Genomic DNA, 16,531 nt, shown 5'->3' on the forward strand with positions numbered 1-16,531 from the left:
CAGAATTGTGTATTACATACGATAACGCTCCAAGAGATATCCAACACAACTACGGAATATAGAATATCAAACTAGCAATTCCGAAGCAGGCCGCATCTGACATTGACGAATTAATCCCTCATAACCAGCGGGATGAACTATGACTCAAGAATGAAGCCGAATGCAACGAGGGACGATATTCGAGAATAAGCGGCTGGTATATCACATTCACACTATGAAGCAGGGTCGCGTTATATATTAGCATCATTATTTTTGCTAATATGGAATATGGAAGACTGGACAGTATTGGTTTTTTGGTGAGATGACTCAGTTTCTAGACGTGAAGGGGAATAATCAAGACTGGGATGGCAACATATGAAGTGACAAAAGTTCGCGGTAGAGCAGTTACTTGAGAAATACAGGAACTAGAATTAGGATAGTAGAGTCTATAAGCCTACCTAGACTACATATGGTTGTAGGGGCGCCTGTCAGGGAAGAGAGTCTCTACTGGTTCCTTAGGCCTGCACAGATATAGATGCCATAGCTTGGTCCGCGTAATGACGGAGCAGTGGTACACTGGTGGACGCCAAAATCTGTTGCTTCAATTTAACTATATAGAGTTTATCACATAATCTATCTAATCAAGGATAAAGGTGTGAAACTGGGGTTGGCGCTTGATCCAGCTTTTGAGAGAAGCCTGTGCGAGTGCAATGCGCCTGCAGATCCCATTTTTCGTCTCGACAACCATCAAATTGACACAGGGATCTCTGGTCACAAGCCTGTTTCCCGCCGAATCATACCAGTTTGCTGCCTTGTGGTCATATACTACTCCCCGACTATATTTATTCAGACCCTCGTACGGGATTGACAAAGCCAGCACATCGAACTCAGCACCCCAATTCCACCTGGGAATCTTCTTGAGTTGCTCCCAATTGATACTGTTGGGTATGAGCCACCCAACTGCATCATTGTATTTGTCGAGAAGTTTGGTATAGTTCCCAAAAGTTTCGTTTTCTCTGATCTGAAGACGCGTTGACTGGGTAAAAACCATAAGACATCCATCTGTACAAGCATCTTGCATTTGAATTGGAAATCTTGTCTCTTGTTCATGGGCAGGAAGATGCCCCCCTTGCATGGAATATGCTTCGTCAGTCATGCCGGCGAGTGATTTCCATCTCTGGCGGATGATGGCATCATATTGCTCCCATGTAGCTCCGCTGATAAGGCACTTTGGGAGTCTCCCAGGGAAACACCCCCATTTCCAGGCCATCAACACAGCAAGACGAGCCAGTAGGTGTCCTTGGCTGTCGGGGTCATCAGAATCGAAATCACCATCCAACTCATGTTCTTCTGTCGATGGGTTCGGGAGGATCTTCAATGATAATTGTTTATTCCTTGGCGGAATTACCCATTGGGCTAACGATGCAGAAATTTTAGCCTGTTCCAACATAGGATGGGGCAGTTGTATGATATTATCAATAGAGGACCACGACCATGAGGGAAATCTTTTGGGAATGCACGGTGGTCGCATGGGGTATCTCCCGTCTCTGATTCTCCAAAGAATGGCTCGACTGAAATCACTAAATGGCAGACCGTAATGATGCTCAACTCCATATGCAAAGTGCAAAATCCCCGAGAAGGCGTCAAGTATATCGGACTTATAGGTGAGATCCCTAGTCGTGAATTCGGATACTAGGCCATCATATGAAGACAGTGGAATTTGGGTTAGTGGGTAGTCAAGCCTTTGATCTCCATGGTCCTCGTCTTTATAATGAGACTTGCGATGGCATTGGTAGAAAACGCCTTGATCAGAAAAAACCAGGATTCTTGGGGAAAGTACTGACTCCTGAAATGTCCATCCTCGACTGCTCCATTTGGATTCTCTGGCCAGACAGGAGTAATCGTCAATTTCTTGTAACAGGTAAATACCCTGTGTCTGGCCTGTCCACTGAGGACATCGTTGCCGCCCTTGTGTGCCAGGAAGACCATAGCTAGCATCGCTTCCTGTCATCGCAATCAGGGTTAAATAGGACTGGTTATAGATAGTGCCCATCGCGTGGAGCTGGTTTGCTTTTTGGTCTGGCCTCTCATCTTGTAATATACATAGACGATCAACCCAAAGGAATGGTATCTGTAAGCTGGAGCAAGCATCGATTGCATCATCGATTGTTGCTGGTAAACAATTCTCTTTGGTAATTGACCCTTCTCTCTCCAGGTCTCTAATGTTTGTTGTAGTTGCTTGAAGGGAACTTTCGGTTTGACCCCAGACATAGCTTAATGCAGCGTATCGACATGGATGAACTGTGAGTACCACGCATCTCTTATTTACATCAATAACACGGAATTCTTGAACTGGTAATTGGCATACTTCGAGGCGACAAGGATCCTCATGATCGACATGATTGTCACACTCCCAGAGCCAGGAAGAGACTGCATTCCAGTTTACCTGTGGCTGCGGCCTTTGTAAAGATATCAGATTCTTGCCTGACGCAAAGCTAGTAGTTGCAAAGAATCTTGGCTTTTCTGGAATGCACAAGCCATTAGCCTTGTCAGCTCAATAACAAACGGACTATGAGAAGTTTATCCTTAAGAGTTCCAGCATACTTATCCGACGTCGAGAGAAAAATTTCTGCAAGCACAGCTCAATCACAAAGTCATACTCAATCCCTCGGATCTCCCCAGGCGTCAGTTGTAGTGAAAGTCCTATTGGGTCGTTTCTAACAGGTTGATCCGCAAACACAGACGCGTGGCTAATAAAGGTTCGGCAGGTCTGACAGGATGTGGATCGGGTTTGTACTTCACCGAAGTTCCCAAGACTGAATTGCACCACAGTCTCTTCCAGGGAGAATGAATATGGGAAGTAGGTGTTTTCAGGTGCTGTTGCTTCTGAGCGGATTCCAGGGAGGACACATCTCAGAAGATGTTTCAGTCTCATGTGCTTACAAGGCTGATAGAGAATCTATATCAATATCCAAGCATTCGCAACAATCGTCATGGAAGAATCGTTTCAAGTCATCATCAGAGAAAGGACGGTCGAGTTTTAAACGCTTGGAACGGGTTTCGAGCCTCATGAACCACCCATATGTATCATAACATAGAGAACATGGCTCTTTGCTACGTTCTTCATCGCTGTGAGACAGTCGAGAGCTGTGACCATTGAGCGACATTCCAATGCTTGAGACTAGCCAGTGCGCGTCAAGAGATGGAAGATTGGAAGATTTTCCAGAGTCAAAATATCCATGTCGGCCTAGAAGCAATGGAAACAGCTGGCATCATTTGGCTGGCTGAGCTCAGGCAGCCAACATGCAGCACTTTTGGGTGTAAACAAACTGCCCCTCTTGCCAAGAAATCTGATACACCATGGGCTTCAAATGCTTCAAGTTGAACAAGTACACCAGTGGCCATCCATATCCTATTCTTCGTTGTGTGCAATTGTATGTCGAAACTTCACTGAGATCCTTTACTCGCCTATAACAGTGTTTCATTGTCTTACAATATCCCGGCGCTTCTGTATTGGAGAGAAGGACCACCGATGGTACATGGACATTGACAGCAATGAAGAAGGACCGATATACTCCAGATTTTCTCCCAGGTGGGCAATTTCCAATAACTGCTACAACAAGTATGGGAAGCTCTGTGTACTTGGTGGGCTATAAACGCCTTTGGTGAAGGAGCTAGTGGGCTCTGCTTCGTTTTGTTTCTCTGACCAGTGGGGATAGTCAAATTGAACTGATTTGGTACGATGTGTCTGGATTGTATGGAGAGAATTGAGATACATTGTCTCAATTACAGCTAAACTAGAGGTTCTGGTTTCTGAACTTCTGATTGAACCGAGACACAGGGATGTAGGTGTCAGATAATATATCATGGCTATATACGCTCTTAACCCATATGGTCTCCAAGTATTCCCACACTGGCTGTAAGTAAGCTCCCAAGATTTAGCAGGTTTTATACAACAGCTGATCAATGCGAGAAGAGGCGAGAGAGAGCATATGGGAACACAGAACATAGGATAGGAACTGACTTACTCCAGTAAAGCTCTTTTTTTCTCGCTTGATATAGCTATTGGTCGTGACATACGTAAGCTGCACCTGTGGCATCAACAACCAAAGCAGTTTGTAAACGGGTTAGCATGTTGCCATGTTGTCTTCTATTTATTCGTTGCATGTTTGGAGAGAAAGATAACTTAACCAAATGCTATATTCAGATTCCTTCTGAGTTGATCGTTCGTAGAGGATGACGCGACTGCAAAAGCCGAGGGTGCCAGAAGTCGTCAATACGGGGAGGAACGGGAGGGCAAGGATGATTGGTAATCATCCAATCACCTAGTAAGTTATGCCAGTAGTAGTTATGGTTCTCAGGAGAATTAAGGTTCCACATAAATCTGATTACCAATTACTATGGAACACGCAAAAGGGGCTGCTTCTATTGGTGGAAGCCGTTGTACCATATTAATCATACTGCTATTTCTGCCATTGTCTAATTATATTATATTATTTCTTTCCTCTTTTCCTGGCACCGATCCCGATTCTCATATTGAAAGCAAGGTAACATAGTTGACTGCAATGTGTAAACCCACAATAAGACTGCTATCGTGCGGGTGTGAGTCCATCGGCTGCCATTGTTCGAACCGCTCTGTCTCTGAGATTCTCGATGCTCCACTGCCATGTATCGTTTGGGCTTCGCCCAGGGGGCACCGGGATGCCAGGCGGATAGAAGTCCCCCCGGCGGAACGTGACGAATTGGAGGTTGCTTGCATGTCTGGGAGCAGGAAATACTTCCTATAATATAAAATACCGGTTAGCTGCTTCCTAAACAGTCAAGTTATTATAACGATTTGTAGTAGTTATTACTCACGACACGGGTTGGGGGTTCACCACGGCGCCAGATCTCTACATATCCTGCCACTTTATTGTTCACACGCCTATTCCATTTGAGTAAAAGGACAACGTTGACAGTTGCCATTGAATCGAACCATAGTTGGCGGTCTAGCTTCAGTCGTGGCCAAGATCCCGAATATCCCGTTTCTACTATTACAGTAGGCACATCTCGAGCTTGTTGTAGCCCGTGGACAAAAGCAAGGTCCGGTTCCTTGTAGACATTCTGGTAAGGGGGGGGGGAAAGAATCGTATCCTATATATAAAAAGTAAGCAGAGATTAGTTATAAAGAATATCAATTTTCTTACGGGGGGTTCCTGTAAACGTAATGGGGACAAGTTCCGGGATTGTCCAGAACCCGTTGATGCCGGCTATAGTCAACTCGTTGGCCACCCAATTTGTGATCACCTGGTGGGTTTCTGAAGGCATGTTTATCTCCAAGCTCATACTGAATGGGTCATAATTGATCTGGACACTCTTCGCCTCTACTTGCCCATCCTCCGAGAGACTCCTGGCGAGTAGAATGCCCACTTCAGGGGGCAGTTGCTCTCGGGTGAGGCGTGAGGGCCCGTTGCTCGCAAGGATTTCGCTTTTCAGGGAATAAAAATGCTGCTGTGGGGTCACAGATTGCCGACTCTTCGCACTGCTACGCAGCACGCGGGTAGACGAGGCTTGTGGTTCTTGGATCGTAAGATGGATTTCCTGGGGGTCGGAGAGTTCTTCGGATCGGGCTCGTAGAATAGACATGGTGATAATAGTGGTGGAGAAAAGAGGAAGGAAGGCGGAAAGACAAGTAAAGTCAAGTGAACAATCACGTGGAGTATCACTGAGAGAGATGGAAATCAGACTACAGCTAAGAAATCTTCGTTAGGAAGTCGGAGGATGCAAGATAAGAGCTGTTGCGACGTGCGCAGAACGGTTAATATATCAGATTCAGGTGCCATGGTTACGACAACAGGTCTACGGCATTATGACTAAGTTTCCCGAATTCCAATTCCCGTACATTACGAACCATTCTATCTCACAATAGAATCTGACACGGTAGGAGACACCGATTCAGCGCCGGTATCAACTATCGTTGAAGGATTGTCGAAAGCGTTAACTTTGATCGAGACAACGGAGACAAGTAGTTATCGAGCCAGAACCTCCGAAAGTCGCTACCAGCAGCGATCGCTCGACCCAGACAGTGACTTCGGTTATGCAGCAATCACCGGTATATGTTGTATGCGATATTAAACCGACAGACAACAACATGGACGGGAATCGTCCCAACGGAGGTGATAACGATGGCGAAGAAGCCGTACCTTTCTCAGAGGCGCAAAGGTCCGCCCTACGGATGGTGATGGCCTAAGCTATAGAGAATGGATACAAGGAGAAAGAAGAAGACAAAACGTGGAGCAATATTGTTGTGACTGGCTCATGGTGTAGGCTTGAATGGCACCTCGCATCATAAATGCAGAGAATATTGAATGTTGGCGCCCTACTAGAAGACTGTATTTTGTTGATCATTAGACTAGAGCTCTATAGTTCTGGACGGGTTCGTTGTTCGCATGTCGTCGTCTTCGCTCGCTCGTTCCATGGAATAAATTTGTCATCACCAGAATGACTAAGCAAATCAAACTCATCTCGGCCACCACACCTGATCGAATCTGATTAAGCAAACGGTGTGTGCCAAAACGCGAATCGTTCTCCTTGTTACACCTTTCTCACTGTGAATATCAAGTACAAAAACCGGTATGCGCTCTACAGCCGTGAGAAAACCACGCTCAAGACGCCCAGCACGCGGTAGGCAAACCAGGAGAGCTGGTCTCCGAGCTAGCTCCGCGGAACCCGAACAGGCTGGAGTTATCAACCAGGAACAGAGCCAGGTCGACCGTTCCAACGTGCCTACATCTCAATCACGCATATCCTGGCCAGACACCTTAGCTGCCCTTGAAAAGGAGCCACTGGATTCCCAAATACGCAGACACAAAGAATGGAAACGTAAGAAAGTTTTTGCTCCTCGCACAGGCTGATAACCAGCACCAATGATAACAACCGTGTATCAGGAAACGGGTCAACCCATGAGGATTACTGTCGTGTATGCTGGAAGTCGGATCGACTCGAACCTTGCATGACCTGCCGACTGGCACTTCATAGCGAGTGCATGCCCGCTGGGTGGCTGCGGGACTCCGAAAACCAACTCTTTTGCGTCGCGTGCGTCCGTCGCGGCTGGCATACAGATCCTCCTGCGCTTACACCACCTGCTTCGCCAAGATTGGCAGAGGTACATTGCGGTCCTGCTACAGGCGTTCCGGCGGTAGAGCTTGACAGTATTTCGCTGTCAAATCCGCAGTCTCATGCTGCACCCCTGCACGGACATCCACTGGCATCCTCGACGCATGAATGGAGCAACAATAGTAGACAGGATATACCAGCCACTGATCCAGTCCGGGAAGCCTCATCCAACAATGACGATATAGATGTAAGCGGGAATACACAGCCCGGAGTCTCCCAGCCGCCCCGACGCCAGCGAAAATCTCGGTACATGAGCCTGCCCAGCGAGATCGATGCATCGCTCAATGTGCTATACCGAGAACTTGAATCAAGTGCAGCACTGAGGCTCGAAATTGAGAGCCTACGTAATGAAAATGCCCGATGCGTTCAGACAATCCAGATTCGCGACCTCAGTCTGATGGCTCTTCGCCGGGAGCTAGAACATCGGCGATTCTCGGAACAAGAGCTTGAAAGACTGCAAGCGAATGCGGCGCAACTCGAAAATGCAAACAAGGAGCTTCAAGAACTTCGAGCAAAGAATGAATCTCTAGAAGCAGAGCTGCAGATTTCAAGAGAATCGGCGAAGGAAGCCAAAGCCATGGTGGATGATTGGAAGGCGAAATTAGCTGTGCTGATCGGTAATTGATTTTCTTCCTTCTCTCCTCGTCTCTGGCACTCGAGTGCTATTCTCTTGGATTGAATACATTAAGCGAGATTTTTGGTTACTTGTCATTGGATTGTTATGGCGAGTTTGGTATTGAGCATCTAGTTTTTATTTTGATATATTGTTTATCACTGTACTATATATACCATGTCAGGCCCCTCTGTTTATAGACTTCATTACATATCCAAGCACATTTATCATATTCTTCTCATGGACTATAGGGTATAAGTTGCCACGGAGTTGGTTCGATCAACAACATTACAATATGTCCGGGCCACCTACGTTTGTCGTGACCCTGCCATCACATCTCGGCAGCGAGGAGCAAGTCGTGATAAGATTCAAGCCCGGCATAAAGCATGGCAAACCACCACCAATCACGCCTTTACATTCCACTTCCAGCCAACTTTCGCCACCCGCGCAGCAACAGCCGCAAAAGCACCTAGTACGATACAGACGCCGGCGAAAACCTGCGCGCCCACATAACTTCCCCCGGCACGGGTAATCAAAGCGCCCTCGATGGCGGGCCCAGTCAAGGTGGCAAAGCCAACAATACTGAGGATCATGCCGAGTCGTGTGCCCGTTCGCTTGATATCCGGGGTCATGGTGGTCGCCGTGGCTGGAAAGAGGGACTGTGCTGCTCCACCGACCAACCCATACACGACGGTGAAGGCGTACAAGCCGGCGACTGTGTCTACGGCGATCCAGCAGAAGATCACGATCGCCGAGGCGAAGCTGAAGGGGATCAGGAGGTTCAGCTTGCCCGTCCATCGGTCGCCGATTATACTGGGCACGATCCGTCCGACGATACCGACGCCGTTTAGCACGAGGACTAGGTTCTGGGTATCTGTGAGGCCGAGACAATCCCGGGCGAAAGTGCCAATGTAGAAAAATGCGAAATAGAGACCCCAGAAATTGAGGAACTTGCTGATGGTGAAAAACAGGAAGGGGGGCTCGGAGAAGGCCCCCCACTCTATCAGAGGGCCTGTTGTCCGAGGCGGAAGACGAGGCCTGAAGAGGATCATTGCTGAAGTCTGGGTGACCAGCATGATAAGACCTGCGGCACGAATTGTCCATCCGAAGCCAATGCCGTGGTTATATAGTAGTTGGTTTATAAGTACGGGGTAGATTAATCCTCCTGTTGCTGCCCCAGCAGCAGCTAGGCCTACTGCAAAGGTGCGTTTTTCCATAAAATAAGAAGACATAACCGAGAGTCCCGGGCTGAACGTGAGGCCGTTTCCCAGTCCCATGCACACAGCTTGGGTGAGAAAGATCTGCCAGTATGTCTTGCAGAGAGAGAGCATGAATATTCCCACCAGCTGGAGGAGCACCCCGAGTGAGTAGACCTGGCGGAAGTAACCCGCATCTGTTGCACGACCGGCAAAAGCACCCACGAAGAAAAGAAGGGAGACTTGGACGCTTCCGATCCACGAGATCGTGGAGGCTGATTGCGGCAGTGTTTGGGTGTATAGTTGCTGAAAGACCGAAAAGCTGTTACTGACTCCCCAGGAATTGAAGAACACGAGATGGCCGCATAAGACCTGAATCCAAGCTTGCAGTCCCCCGTCCGGTGGTGGAGGCAGATTTTCAGACCCGTTTAGGTCGTCTGGGCGAGATATGTCCTGCCATCTTTCCTTGACCCACTGCATTTTAGGATCAGGAAGATATTCGTGTACCTAATGTAGACAACGCTTAGGGGAAGCAAGAGCAAAAATATGGGGAGACACGGGGATTCTCTGAAGAAAGCAACAGAAGATACAGAAACCACTGTCATCTACAGTCCGGCTCCAGAGCCAAAGAGCCACAGTTAGGGGAGTGGGCCTCTTCCAGAGGGCCTCTGACCGAGGCCACACATGGAAACAGATGCAGAGGTGACAATTGGTGGAGTTTCCAGTGTGGACATGCTTTTCGATAGTGGTCAGGTAATGTTCGTCACCGTGCTCTTGAGTTTATGCTTACCAACTCAGCAGGTATTGATACAGACCCACCTGCATTGTCGCTTGGTTCCTCGGCTACGCGGCGAAACGATATTGAACAGAGTCGTAGACTCGTAGTTGAGACTGCCTGGAACTGAGAAATGAAATTTTACTTATACAAATTAGAATAAAAACAAATTTGTCAATGACAGGCAAAGAGAAGCTACCTAAGCTGTACGACTTCGCAAGGGTTGGTTGGTTACCAGTACCACTCTGTAGTCGTGCTATTGATTACCAATCACGGTTTCGGCTTGGCATGTCCTCGGTTAGACTCAACGAAACCTCCCTTACCATCCTGTTACAGAGCTGTAGTACTAAGTACTAGTACGATCCAAGGGAATCGTAACAGCGGGGATGATTGGTAATCAATCATTGGCATGCAATCAAGACAGCGTGACCAACGGCTCCCCGCAGCAATACGGCCAACGCTTACCAATCAGCCGGATTCAAGATCCGCATGTAACCCACTCATTGCCAGAGGGAATAATGGCCAAAAGATGTATGACCAGTATATTGTTGCACTGCTGCACTGTCGAGGTTTGATATTGGAAAGAGAGGTAATAAGCACTTAAAAGGCAACATACCCTCTTGGTTCGGAGATCAAGAGTGGAAGAAATGCTTTATCAAATGCAAGTGGTGGTGATCAGCTTGCGCGTTGTGGGTGTATGATGCTTCGAGGGATAGAAAAGATGTTCCTTAAAGAATCGAACAGTTGCGTAGGAAATTTCCCTCCGTGAGTGTGCATTTCCTGAGGAACACTTGGCTATGGAGCCTAGCTCTCCCCTCTACCCTCAGGTGAAATGAGTAGCAAAAGAATCACCAAATGACACCCGCACACACAATCGGGTGGTATCACACATGAGCCCACCCATTCCCCACAAGAACCTGCATCTCGTTGATTAAACAAAATGTAGCAGGCTCCAACCGAGTGTCGTCGTGTCTCTCCCAACTGGTGGTGGTTCTTCGAATGGCCCATCTTTGGAAGAACAGACTCGTGGTCCAGCGTCGAATCCGGTTCTCCCAAAGGGCCAGGGCGATATTGTGTAGCGAGATCCACGTCGTAGTAGGATGAACGGCCGCGTATGCCAGGTCGGTATAACCAACACGAACTTTAGGATTCAAATAGACGCCTTTCGTTGGGGAAAGAGGATTATCTGCGTGGATTAAGCAACATTCGGAGCCCTCCAGATGGAACTGCGCAAGAGAATCGGGTATTGCACGGAATCGCAACGGTACTTTTGATAAAAATGGGGTTGCTGACATGGCTACTATGATAGTGTATGGTCAGTTCATTGTCCTTCAAAATGAATAAGAAAGAAAGAAAGAAAGAGATGCGTGCCCATGCCGTTCCAGCAACTCTTCACAGGTACTGGAGACATCGCGAGCAGTGCATTCCGCGAAATTGCGCTGCGGAAATAAGGCCATTCTTGCATCAAAGTCTCATCCCCGTTAGAATCACGTAGCGCAAATGTGTCGTAGTAGCGAGGAGGCTTGGAGAAGTCTAAAGCACAAGCGGCGGCGTAAACACCGTCGTTTGTATCGAGTAACGAGATCACATCATCCACCTGTGTCGGCAGTCAATAAGCTTATATACAATTCTCGTGCAAATTGAGACGCATACCATGAAGACCACATCATTTAGAAAAAGCACTTTGTCGAATACTATGTCGTTCCGTGCCAGATCCTCCAACGGACGTAAGGTTAGATTGCGCAGCCGAGCAAGATACGGTATGCGTCTCAATTCCTTTCGGCCACGGGGAGTGTCAATCCAACCATCGCCCGGAGAAGCTGAGATCTCGTCTTGATGAGTTGTCTCAGAAAGTGTAAGATTTCGCCGTACGCCTAATCGATCCAACTCGAGATCAAGTTCCCGCAGCGCGCCCTTGGTGTCGTCCCAGCTCCCGCTTTCATGAATGCTCACGAAAACGTTCTCCGGGCCCCATGTTTTTACTAGTTGAACAATTGCATTGTTCCAATGGCTCCGGAGGATAGCCTCATTGTTCCAGTGCGTACTGGCAATAAAGATCCGCTCGAACTGGTGTGGCGGAGTGGATGGAATCCGATCGACGGCGGAGATCCGGTGCTGAATGAAAAGCACCTCCAACACAGTCCAGACTATGAAACATATGGACAAACCCAAGAGAGCGCGGCGGTAGATTCCAGGTTTGCGAACAAGTCTATAACGTGTGAAATGGACGAGCATAGCTAGAATTTCGAATTGTTAGAAGCATATAAACACATCTATCTGCCAATTCAGGAAATTTGCAGAGGAGGCCCAGCGAAGTCTAGCAAACGTCATTAGCGAAGAAACCCGGCCAAATGCAACTGTAGGTTCTGGCCTAGGTCACCTCCATGGTGGCATCTTGGCATATGCGCCTTTTCATATTGGGCAACGTGGCGCTGTGGTGGATTTTTGTGGCATAGTTTAAAGGCGCTAGGGTACTGAAGAGTGACAGGCCATTTTTCTGTAGGTCTAAGACATTGGCATACTAGCGTAGCCCCACGTACTATAGGCTATACTCTCTGGAGGATACTTGATCCTATGGGGATGCGCTTGACCCCCGTTGGCTCCGTAGTAATGGTGTGGCCTCTTGAATGCGACTCTACTTCTTCCCAAGTATTTGTATTTACTAAAGACTGATTGAATACTGACCAACCCTAAATTGGTGCTTCTAAAGTCATCTCTCTGGAACAGATGTGAGTTGATCACTTGTACAGAGCTAAAGCAGATATCCGCCTGAAACGACTCTTGGACGTCTAAAGCAGGACTGCAGGAGTTAAATCTAAGCATATCTGTGTCCTGGTACTCAACTAGATATTCCTCTATCAGACAGCCAGCCGTTCTGGATCTTGTAGCCTTGCTAGCTCTAACATTAGTCGATACATATAGATGGTCAGATCAACATCACGGAAGGCTTTCGCAAACCAGTCACGACCTTGCTCCGCGATTTCTCGAGCCCTTCTCTGCCCAGCCTCGGTGGAGGTAAGGTACCGAACTATCTCAGGAAGCTCTTCCATACTTAGACTAACTGGAACATAATGAACCCATGGCCTGAGACGTTCATCGTGCCACTCCCGTAACAAGGTCTGCTTCAATGGAACTGACTTTGAAGCAAGAAGCTTATAGTACCGGCCGCTGATACCGTTTCCATCTATATCAAACACAAGCCGTGACCGAAGGGGTTGGTCTTTATCTGCCCACGACTTTAACCTAAAGTATGCACGCTGATCCCTGCAGTATTTTCGCTCGCATTGGAATATTCGAGTGAAAGCCACATCGAATAATCGGCCGGTAATGAATAACGACGATTTTATTTGACTGATAATTCCACCATGTTCCTGGAGATAAGTATACTGATGCCGTTCTAGGTTCTGTGCCAGCTGAACGAATCTTTGTCGATGGTAGTACTGCCACTTCTCATCCACAGCAAAGCCGCCAGTGGTAGAGCCTGCCCAGTACAGGTTGTTCTGCTTTCTCTCCCAGTCAACGTCGTGGGTATCGTGGGTATATTTGAACTCAGGCTCATTATAAGCTGGGCTGGGATATAGGATATCACCCATAGTCGAAAGAGAGCCCGTTGAAAGGATCGGTACTGCACCCTCAAATAGATAAAAAGATGTAGGGCTGGTGATAAGACCATGCATGGCACTATACTCGGGATGCTGGCAGAGATCGATGGCCAGTGCGGGATCGACCACGAAGGGCAGGGTAGGCTTTTCCGTCGTGTGAATACGAGTAGTCTGGGCCCTTTGTGTTTTCCGGGAGGAGCAGGACTTCGTAACGATCTCCCATACTGGCCGTCTTGACAGATTGGTCAAGTTGAAGTGTTGACTGAGGAGGTCATCTTCTCCTAGCGATTGTGGGGGTATCAGGACTCTTGGTTCATCGAGATGATTGATAAGAAATTGGACGTCAGGAAGGACACCGTGCAGGTCTTTCAAGAGGTGATCAAGTGAGGATTGTATGTGTCTGTCAAAAGTGCGGCCAGGATGGCTGCAGTGAGTCTTCGCCTGCTGACCAGAAAACGTACAGAACCACAGTTCGCTGTGCAGCATGCGCATATTTTGTATATCATCCATCATATCACGAATATATTGACCCTTCAATTGCCAGAACGGTGAGATGGCTTCATAGAGGTTATCAAACTCGTCAATCATGGGCGATTGATGCCGTTTGGCAAACTCATACCAGCCTTCAAAGCCAGGCGGCGGTTCTATGCCGTATCGCCGTCGGTATTCGTTATAAGCGGCCGTATAATTTGGGGATTGGTTTCGGAGTATACTGTCGAAGTCCGCCTGGGCGGTGCGAATGAAAGCTTCGATAGGATGCTGTCCAGAGGAGACCATGGACGACTGTGCAATTCTGAAAGTGTCGGTAAGGTATGGAATAAGAGATATAAGAGAAAAGGCTGCGAGAGCCGTTCGGGATTTTGTTTGCCATGGGAGCATATAGATAACCTGGCCGAGTGTCAGGAGCGACGCTATGATATGTAAGAAAGCCTGGGTATCCGAAGGCAGCATCAATAGATTTCTTGTGGATATAACACTGAACATTCTTATGGCAGTGACAGTACGCCAGGAACAATGTCGAGTCTACTGCAATGGTAAGTACTGCTTAGATCCATTCATGACGAATGCAACATACTATCTTAGCGTAGAAATACCAAGTCAAAGCTTTTACGAAACCCAATATGGATACGGTTGTAGGATCAATGCCTCTAGGGAGGCCAAACGCGACTGTCTCGGCACCCAATATCATGACCAAAAGGCTCACAACGCGCAACGCAAGGGGACGAATTGCATCCTCAAGATCAAGGAAAGGGAGAAACTGAGAGTTTCGCCTCTGCGAAAGAGTAACATAGGCACCTAGTAAAGCAACAACTGGAATAGCCGAGAGAAAATACCCTTGAAACTCCCAATCTGCCAAAGTGAGAATAAGAAACGAAGCAGCGGCAGCTGTACCCCATACTGTGTTGATAAAAGGAGCAAAGTACTGTGGGTTGGATGCTGTAGAATCACCGAACTCAGAACCAAGATACCTCTCCGCTATCAGAAGTAGCGGTGTCAATACTGGCTATTCGTGATCAGCCTCGAAGCCAGCTCCCTTTCCTGTGGCAGAAGGGTTTACTTACAAAGACTCCAACCAACCCATTCTCTGCTTGGTAAACACAAAACGTGGAAATACCTAACGCAACGAACCATAATGACTTTGCAGGCTGAGGCTGGAGTGCTGGTTCGCTAAAGGGAGCTCTCGTCTGGACCTTGTTAGCCTTTAGTCGTCCTAACAGCTTAAACATAGCCGGCAGCATCATCCAGGCTAGGATTTCCGAGTACAGTTCCGATTGCCTGGTGCTTAGACGAGCCGTCCATAAGCTGCACAGCAGGGCTGCCCCGGCTGCCCTGGTGAGCATCCCGATGTGGTGGAATGGTCGTGTTCGCATAGTGTGCTTTGGATTCCATCAGTAGTCAAAGGCTGTTAAGAGGAATAATCACGAGTGAATTGAACTTGTTAGTACTTGACGCCCAAGGTTAGAGTCTTCTGGCAGCAGGCTCATCGGACGCCACTGGCAACTAGGATGAGAAACCCAGCTGGCGGTTGCCAGGCAGAGAGGTCACATACAGAAGGGCTGTAAGTGTTGCCTGACCCAGTCGGACAAAGCGCCAAGGGACTTTCGTTTTTTCTATTATCATTCCCGGTATTGAATGAGGTGGATCCCACTACGACTTTCCTGGAGATTCCAAAGGCTCGTTGCCACTGGGGATTATGGTCGAGACCGAGTCGCCGACTATGGATTATCCACTAACAATAGCGCTAGTAGGGGTGCGAAGAGAAACTCGGCAGAAGAAACCCATCCACCTGGCCAAATACGACCAGGAGTACAGTCCGTGTGAGTTCAATTGAGTCTAGGTGGTTTCAAATTTGTCATAAGAAGGCTTGTAGTATACAGGGCTCAAATAAGCACAGGGATCTACTACGCAGTTAGGGCAGGCTTTTATACCACAACCAGAATAGATTTAGATTGATCTAGCCTGTAAAAGGCCCGAAAAACCGCTACTAGACCCGATTAGATAAAGCATTATTTGATTATCAAGTATCTTATCTAACTAGATTTAGACTAGAGCTCCAAGTTAGTTCTCTATATCATATTGGTATTTTATATATTGGAAGAGATATAGCCTCCATTTAGCCGCCATAGGCCCGGACGTGCCGGTGCATTCAATAGCCAATTGGAATTGAATTGTCTTGTCCGGCATCACGTGTCGGTTTATTTCATCGCGAATTTGATACGGACATACCACACTCTACTAGTATATCAGGGACAAGCACGTTCAGGAGGTGATGGTGGACAGTGTACCAGGCAACACCAGGTTCAACCTGTGGCAGCGCATAGGGACTACGGAGCGTGCGGCGAGAAACAATCTTTCCGGATAAATGAGAATCTGAGGTACATTGCGAAAAGCGACTCTTGGTCATGATGTCTCAGCTTGGCAGGAGAGGCTTGATGACCCTTGCCATCTACTAAACAAAAGAAGGCATATTCTAGCGAGTGAAGAGCACACTGCATCTTGGATACATCGCTCCATAATACATTCCCTGCGCCATAGATTAACAAAAACTGCAGAGGGGCGGCCAATGCAAGATACGAGGCCAGCTATTCGAAGGGGGCTCACGATGGATCTCATGTCTGGCGTGACTATGGCTGCTTATGCGGGCTAACAACTTCCTGTTGCAATATAGAACCAATTCTATAGTCGTCTATGGTGGTGGCATGGTTGGGGC

General features: G+C 47.8%; 6 protein-coding genes across 6 annotated transcripts; 1 reads left to right on the top strand and 5 right to left on the bottom strand.

The window, feature by feature from the left end:
• Positions 1–616: 616 nt before the first annotated feature.
• ABOM_008862 (uncharacterized protein) lies at positions 617–2,032 on the bottom strand (the record flags this gene model as incomplete). Its single annotated transcript, XM_022535991.1, has 1 exon — positions 617–2,032. One exon carries the CDS (start codon positions 2,030–2,032, stop codon positions 617–619), a length of 1,416 nt encoding a protein of 471 aa, XP_022386891.1.
• Positions 2,033–5,136: 3,104 nt separating this feature from the next.
• ABOM_008863 (uncharacterized protein) lies at positions 5,137–5,604 on the bottom strand (the record flags this gene model as incomplete). The annotated part of the gene is made up of 1 exon (XM_022535992.1): positions 5,137–5,604. One exon carries the CDS (start codon positions 5,602–5,604, stop codon positions 5,137–5,139), a length of 468 nt encoding a protein of 155 aa, XP_022386890.1.
• A 989-nt stretch (positions 5,605–6,593) lies between these two features.
• Positions 6,594–7,759, top strand: ABOM_008864 (uncharacterized protein; the record flags this gene model as incomplete). Its single annotated transcript, XM_022535993.1, has 2 exons — positions 6,594–6,840; positions 6,906–7,759. 2 exons carry the CDS (start codon positions 6,594–6,596, stop codon positions 7,757–7,759), a joined length of 1,101 nt encoding a protein of 366 aa, XP_022386885.1.
• Positions 7,760–8,151: 392 nt separating this feature from the next.
• ABOM_008865 (uncharacterized protein) lies at positions 8,152–9,423 on the bottom strand (the record flags this gene model as incomplete). The annotated part of the gene is made up of 1 exon (XM_022535994.1): positions 8,152–9,423. One exon carries the CDS (start codon positions 9,421–9,423, stop codon positions 8,152–8,154), a length of 1,272 nt encoding a protein of 423 aa, XP_022386884.1.
• Positions 9,424–10,602: 1,179 nt separating this feature from the next.
• ABOM_008866 (glycosyltransferase family 69 protein) lies at positions 10,603–11,953 on the bottom strand (the record flags this gene model as incomplete). The annotated part of the gene is made up of 3 exons (XM_022535995.1): positions 10,603–11,018; positions 11,108–11,315; positions 11,372–11,953. The coding sequence occupies 3 exons, from the start codon at positions 11,951–11,953 to the stop codon at positions 10,603–10,605; spliced, it is 1,206 nt and encodes a 401-aa protein (XP_022386887.1).
• Positions 11,954–12,576: 623 nt separating this feature from the next.
• ABOM_008867 (glycosyltransferase family 90 protein) lies at positions 12,577–15,191 on the bottom strand (the record flags this gene model as incomplete). Its single annotated transcript, XM_022535996.1, has 3 exons — positions 12,577–14,343; positions 14,396–14,824; positions 14,883–15,191. The coding sequence occupies 3 exons, from the start codon at positions 15,189–15,191 to the stop codon at positions 12,577–12,579; spliced, it is 2,505 nt and encodes an 834-aa protein (XP_022386886.1).
• Positions 15,192–16,531: the final 1,340 nt, after the last annotated feature.

The sequence above is a fragment of the Aspergillus bombycis genome, assembly GCF_001792695.1.
Source record: "Aspergillus bombycis strain NRRL26010 chromosome Unknown contig00075, whole genome shotgun sequence".
Taxonomy (NCBI): domain Eukaryota; kingdom Fungi; phylum Ascomycota; class Eurotiomycetes; order Eurotiales; family Aspergillaceae; genus Aspergillus; species Aspergillus bombycis.